The following is a 7235-nucleotide window of genomic DNA, read 5'->3' as shown; positions in this document are numbered from 1 at the left end:
CTCAGATTACCTTAAAACTAATTTATTACCATTACTATAATACAAAAATGTACATATGAGACCAGATTTCAGACAGCACAGCAAAACATCAAAAATAATAATCAATAACTTTAAATAGCACAACAAAAGAGGCTCGATAAACATTAAATAACAAATTCACAGCAGCAGAAAACAGTCAATAATAAAAGACAAACATAACATTGTTCAATAATAATGATAATAACAGGATCTGCATTTGCTTCATCAACAATAATAAACAAATCATGAATAACCTGAAGTCCTACTCACTCCAACACAATAATAATACCTTGCTCGTCATCACAGTCATATTAATGACTAAGAACCATAAGCGATTCGTTCACAATTACAGAAATAACCTCATCATATTAATGAGAATAATAACCTCATCAACATCACAGTCATAATAATGACTAAGAACCATAAACGATTCGTTCACAATTACAGAAATAACCTCGTCATATTAATGACCATAATAACCTCGTTGTATTAATGACTACAAGAATCGCAAAAGATCCACTCTTGAGATGCACTGAGAGAGAGACACTCTAAGAACCATGAGGACGACTATTGAACACTTCCATGCCGACCACAGCTTTTCAGCTGCCACAGAAGAACATCTTCTGGAAAAACCGGGGACTACACACGAGTCTCCCACTCCTCTTCGGGAACAAATACCTCAGGAGCTACCATTGCACACTTCCATGCCGACTCCATCTCCTCGGGAACTCAAGGCCCTCCTCTGCTGTCCACAGAACACCATCACCGTCTGCTTCTAAAACATCATCACTGGCAGACAACCTCTGCTTCTACTACCATCGCCAACCACAAGGTAATACTTGAAATCCACAGCTGCTGTGTTCTCCTCTGAGAACTAGACGGTGTGCTGCCTGAAATCTGACTGCTTCTGAAAAAAAAAAAAGAGACAACACCTCGCCTCCCCCACAGAAAATACCGGAGAGCGGGTAAACAATTCAAACAATGTAGTTTAAAAACAAAACAAACCATCAGAAAACCTGACAATGTATATATATATATATATATAACATATATATATAAAATATATTATTATCCGATAGATATAATTGATATTATATATATATTTATATATTATATATATATATATATATATATATATATATATATATATATATATATATATATATATATATATATATATATATATATATATATATATATATATATATATATATATATATATATATATATATATATATATATATATATTTAATACATTTATATATATATATTTAATATATTTATATATATATATATATATATATATATATATATATATATATATATATATATATATATATATATATATATATATATATACATATATGTGTGTGTGTGTTTGTACATGTGATTAACATGTTGAACTGCATTAAGCTCGACATGTTAATCAAAAGTCGGCAAAAATTAACAAAATTACTGTGTGATTTGGGTCATCAATGAATTTCCTTTCCTAGAAACCAGAAGTGCTCTTCATAGACTCATCTGAAACTGGGCGACGCAAAGGGAGTCCCTGCATCGCAAAGGGCGGACGACGGGGCCAGTGTATATATACAGTATATATATATATATATATATATATATATATATATATATATATATATATATATATATATATATATATATATATATATTACATATATGTATATATTACATATATGTGTGTTTGTGCATGTGATTAACATGTTGAACTGCATTAAGTTCAACATGTTAATCAAAAGTCGGCAAAAATTAACAATAATTAATGTGTGATTTGGGTCATCAATGATTTTCCTTTCCTATGAACCAGAAGTGGTCTTCATAGACTCATCTGAAACTGGGCGACTCAATGGGAGTCCTTGCATCGCAAAGGGCGGAGGACGGGGCCGGTGTACTGAGTTTTCGGAATGTCCAGGAATCAGAGACACTTTCAGAACCAATCCCCCTGCCAATTGTGGGTTTAACGGGACTTCTCCGATCGTGTGTTGCCCAGCTGAAGGTGAGTTTCTTGGACAAACTATAGTTTGCTTTCAGAACTTCAGTCATCTTGCTCATTGCTTTTAGCTTCTTCATTAAGCTGTCTTTTATTTTGTCACGTTAATTCTCATGCAAAATACTGATGGTAAGCTTTCAGTGAACTAAACTTAGTTATTATCGTCTAGAGAAACTGAAGGTTTCTAAGCCTCTGACTTTAGTGAACTATGAAAGCGCTGTCGTACAACATTTATGATCTTTCATCTGATTTCTTTTAATTGATTTCTCTTCCTGCCTGCTCATTTTCACGGGGGCAGCATCTGGAGGTTCCACCTTAGATATTTCTCCTCCAAGTTCATCTTCAATCGCCGGTAAGTAATTTTGTTATTAAAATAATTCTTTAAGGCTGTCTGTCTGATGATCTTGATTTCGTATTTAATGCATATCCCCTATTATACTTCACAATGATGACAGCCCCTTTCGCAAGAGGTGAAAAGTGTAATTTGATTTCCGTATATTTTCTCTAAGATTCTCACATGTTTTCTCTATTAATGATAAAAATAAATATTATTATTATTTTCTCTGATAAAACGTTTGAATTTGCATATATATATTTACTCAGTGAACTATCATATTCGCTACAGCATGTGGTCGAAGTGCCGTCAAATCCATCTTCCCAAGGTTTAAGAGGGCTAAGGAATTTGCTGCTCCTCTAGACGTTACCGCAAGGCCCCCGGTTGTCGGCGGATTTGAGACACAGAGGAATGCGTGGCCATGGATGGTAACGTGATTAGAATTTCATTAGCAAATTGATATCAAAGTAAATGAAAAGTCAAGGCAAAGGAGGGATTATTCCTTATCATATGTGTTGTTAGAAGTTTCTGAGAGTTTGTAGCAACTTGATTTTCCTTTGAGTCTAAATTTCACCATCTTAAGACTACCATTAGATGAAAGAACGAGTAACTGTAAAATAATCGACGTTTAAGATTATTGGAAACCTAGATAGAGAAAACAAATGACAAATACTGTTTCTAGTTTAGTCTTTGCTGTTTAATCATCTAATCAGCACAAAACCCCCAGGCTCTCATAGGGGTCAAAGAAGAAGATAGCTTTGACTGGTTCTGTGGAGGCGTTCTCATCAGTGACCAATGGGTTCTTACGGCAGCTCACTGCTTGGATACTAAGTAAGTTCTCAAGTTCTTTTTATGAACATATTCTTGGGTCTGTTTATTTTTTTTCCCTATGTGTAAATCTCTGCTGGTCGTATACTTGCCTGATATCTCAAAAGATTAATTGATGAATACAGTGGAAGTATTAAAGAATGTAAGAATGAGCTCCAGACGACATAAATATTCAAATCAATTTCTAAACCAAGAAACGAAATCGGATGAAATACGTTTGTGTGAAACTGCGGAAGGGTAACTTTGAAAAACGATATTTCTTTCAAGTTTAGAAGGACACAGACTTTGGCCATAATTTCTTTGGACACAGTTCAGAAGTAGAATAGAAAATGTAATGAATAAAGGTTATTTTATTTTAGACAAACAACTTGCGCACCCTTAGCATTTTGCTGTTTTTGACCCAGTTTCCGTAGATAATGAGGTATACCTTCAAAAGGCTGAAACACTGAAAGTTGAAAGCCAACCGAGCTATCTGCTCAACAAGCAACTGTGCCAGTTTTCAGTTGATTATGTATCTCTATTTTGAAATATATTTAGAAGAATGAAAAAAGAGATACTAAGAGCGTAATGGTCGTTCTTATATTGTAAAAAAATTACTAAGTCACACATGTTATCTCATATTGCGTGTGAATAGACATACCCATCTACAAGCACACACACACACACACACACACACACACACTCCAGCTTATGATACGATCGTAAACATTCTGATGTATTTCAGTGAACCATAAACGATGAAAACTGTCAAATGATAAAGGTTATTAATAGTAAGGACATGTGCAACTCTCAAATGGATCGGAATCAGTGGCTGTTCTCCAACCATGCAAAGGCAATATCCTCAAGGTCACTGAGGAAGATTAACAAATTATCTGAATCACTTTCCGTAAAAAAAAAAAATAAATCAGGCGTTAATGATTCATAACATACACCTTAACATATATGTTTAACGGAAATCTGCACTGGAAAATCTCTTTCTAGAGTTGCTAATGTAACATGCAGATCCCTTGGTTTTTTATTTTGCCGATTTCAACATTTTATATGTCTCTTGCATTTTCTGCTCATCAGTGATCTAGATGAAGCATATTGAACGAACACTTTTTTTTTTGTCTGTTCTATGACATGACCCTAAAAAAATAGTCTTCTTTGTTGATAGCTTGTTTGCTGCGCTGAAAATGTGTTTGGCTGAAGTTTCGTGTCAACTAAACAATGATAGATAGTGACTGTAAAACTTGAAATATCTTTGAAATATGATGCTGATTCATGCTTCACGTCTCATCAAAATACTGAATCAGACGATGGCATGTATATAGCCTGTTCCTTATCATGGGAATCTGTGAAAAGCCAAGCTACTGGTCAACGTAAGTTTGATGTTCCTTATCATGGGAATCTATGAAAAGCCAAGCTACTGGTCAACGTAAGTTTGATGTTCCTTATCATGGGAATCTATGAAAAGCCAAGCTACTGGTCAACGTAAGTTTGATGTTCCTTATCATGGGAATCTATGAAAAGCCAAGCTACTGGTCAACGTAAGTTTGATGATCCATACAGTTGGACTTCTGAAGATAACTAGATCAGTTCAATGTACGTCGAGTACTTTCACCAGAATTGCACAGCGCTGCTGAAAGTCGCCCTTTACTTGGAATAGGGAGGTATGTGTTTGGTGATTCTGAATATCTCGCGATACTCGGTATTAGCTCTGACTCCAAGCTTTCTTGTCCTCTGCATTGCGTCAACTTATGCTTCTATAAAACAAGATTTTTTTTTATCCTAAGGCTTCTCATGTATTATTTATGCAGTATGTACAAACTCGCCGGGACGACCCTATCTATATGGTCACTTCTAAATTATGACTGCATATAAGTAAATAACTACTCTTCAAATGGACACTTTATTCTGGATTCCAGCAAGCGTTACCATATCCGTCATCTCTATTCGGAAACATTAGGACGGAAAAACCCAAACAAAAAGGTAAGGCGATATATACCAAGCAAGTACTGTTTGATCCATGGCCTTGGTCTTTCGTTCATATTTCTTAAGCCTCTAGAAAATGTTAAAATAGAACTTCATTTGCTCCTCTGTAGGGTACCTACCACAGTCAGGCTTGGTGAACACAACTACGAAAGTGCGAGCGATGATGCAAACGAAGAGGACTTCGAAATTTCTCAAATGGTTCGGCACCCAAATTACTCATTCCCAGTCGCCTACCATGACCTAGCTCTGCTGCAGCTCTCGCCTAAGGTCATTCTGAAGGTCAGTAGAAGCATACGGTAAACAGCCAGAATAGACATTCTGATTTTTTGAATACTTGATGTACATACATCTACAGGTATATGCTACAGGTAGAGAGTACATTTACCTATACGCCGAAGGAGCTCCTCCAACGAAAATTTTGTTTAGCGATTATTGATTTGAGATTATTGACATGATTATGCTGTGGTTCATTGTACTTACGTGATCCCAGTCACAACTCACTGAGTTATTATTTCACATTACAGAGATATATATCTCCCGTGTGCTTACCTTGGGGGGACGAAGTCCTGAAGAATCTGACAGGAAGGACCGTGAAACTAACTGGATGGGGAGACACGCAATTCGGTAACTCTCTCTCTCTCTCTCTCTCTCTCTCTCTCTCTCTCTCTCTCTCTCTCTCTCTCATATACCCAATACAATACGGAAATATATGTGCCCATAATATTATAAAAATGATTTATATACTAGTCTGTAATTCTGCCTCAAAACATGTTTTGTTTCTTGCTGCCACATGTGCTGTTAGATGAAATTGTCCTTGTGCCAGTTAGGGCTTTTGTTCCCTGAGCATCACTTGGTATCTGCTAGAGTGATGACATTGCGATCTTCCCCAGCTGGAAAGCCGAGTCCAGCCCTGCAGGAGGTAGACGTCACTATGTTCCCGATCTCCACCTGTCAAAGGGCCTACTCGACCCTCAGGCAGTCCAAAATCCACTGGCCCAGAGGCATCGGGCAGGAGACGGTTTGCGCTGGGCACAAACAAGGAGGCCGAGACGCTTGTCAGGTAAGAACTTTTGTTCATTGTTGGTAGATAATAAAAATATTTTTTTCTCTCCTCTTTCCTCTTTTTTTCTCGTCTATAGATGTACCAAAGGCATAGAGAAAGTTAACTTTACTTTTATATAGCTATGGCGTAATGATACACCCTCTTCCTTGAACCCTAGGATACAGAATCTTGTAAACAAAAATAAACCAATGGAAGAAACGGCTTATTTCAAATTAAACATTTCTGCGGTTTCTCTTCAGCATGGTCTATTATTTAAGGTATCTGGAATAGATAATAACTAAAGTAAGTAAATGGAAAGGAAATGGATTACTGCAGTTCAGATAAACAAACCCCAACAGATAAAGGCGAGGGTAATCAAAATTACAAGTGAGAAATGCAAAAGATGACGTTACTTCAGAAAGTAAACCATTACAATATTTTCTGTTAGACACAAAGTTAACTGTCGTAGTAAGGCTGTCAAGAAGCTTTACCTTGCTATGACTTCATATTTGTTTACTTTATATTTGTTTCTCAGTTTTTTTTTTTTTTGATTGGGTGATTTAAAGCCGATGATCACTTCATGTTCCACTTTTCAATTAACGTATCTATAACTTTTTATTCGTTGTTTAAAGAAACGAAAAAAGGAGATTATTGTCTTAATCTCATTTCAAATTCATCTGCTTCCGAAGGGAGACTCCGGCGGACCGCTAACTTACCAGGGAGAGGAAGGGAAATACTTCCTCAGTGGAATCGTCTCTACGGGATACGGTTGCGGCAACAAGGACTTCCCCGGCATCTACGCCAACGTCCTTCACGCTCCCCATTTGGCATGGATTAAAAAAGTCGCTTTTTAAAGAAGTAAAGGGAAGATTACGGTGCCACGTCACTGGAGGATGGGGAAGATTTGTGCAGTAGGATATAACACTTCTGGTATTATGTATGGTTCGGATAAATGAGTAGACTGATCGGTGCAACTCTACATGGGTATTTATGTACTTATGCGCAAACTTGCAAACTGAATGAGACGTATT

General features: G+C 36.4%; 1 protein-coding gene across 2 annotated transcripts in view; it reads left to right on the top strand.

Moving 5' to 3' along the window:
• Positions 1–7235, top strand: part of LOC136833568 (trypsin-like) — an 11952-nt gene extending 4717 nt beyond the window's left edge. Inside the window, exons 2-9 of one of the 2 annotated variants that reach the window (XM_067095777.1) lie at positions 1847–2032; positions 2325–2378; positions 2652–2788; positions 3088–3191; positions 5273–5441; positions 5687–5786; positions 6053–6222; positions 6894–7235. In XM_067095777.1, the coding sequence (XP_066951878.1) occupies positions 1847–2032; positions 2325–2378; positions 2652–2788; positions 3088–3191; positions 5273–5441; positions 5687–5786; positions 6053–6222; positions 6894–7058 (1085 nt within the window). In that variant the 3' untranslated portion in view covers positions 7059–7235. Of the gene's footprint in view, positions 1–1843; positions 2033–2324; positions 2379–2651; positions 2789–3087; positions 3192–5272; positions 5442–5686; positions 5787–6052; positions 6223–6893 lie in introns of both variants that reach the window. The other variant, XM_067095775.1, reaches the window with a different exon arrangement.

This window comes from Macrobrachium rosenbergii, chromosome 51, assembly GCF_040412425.1.
Source record: "Macrobrachium rosenbergii isolate ZJJX-2024 chromosome 51, ASM4041242v1, whole genome shotgun sequence".
Taxonomy (NCBI): Eukaryota; Metazoa; Arthropoda; class Malacostraca; order Decapoda; family Palaemonidae; genus Macrobrachium; species Macrobrachium rosenbergii.
Note: the sequence above shows the minus strand (reverse complement) of the source record. Positions and strands in the feature narration are given on the sequence as shown.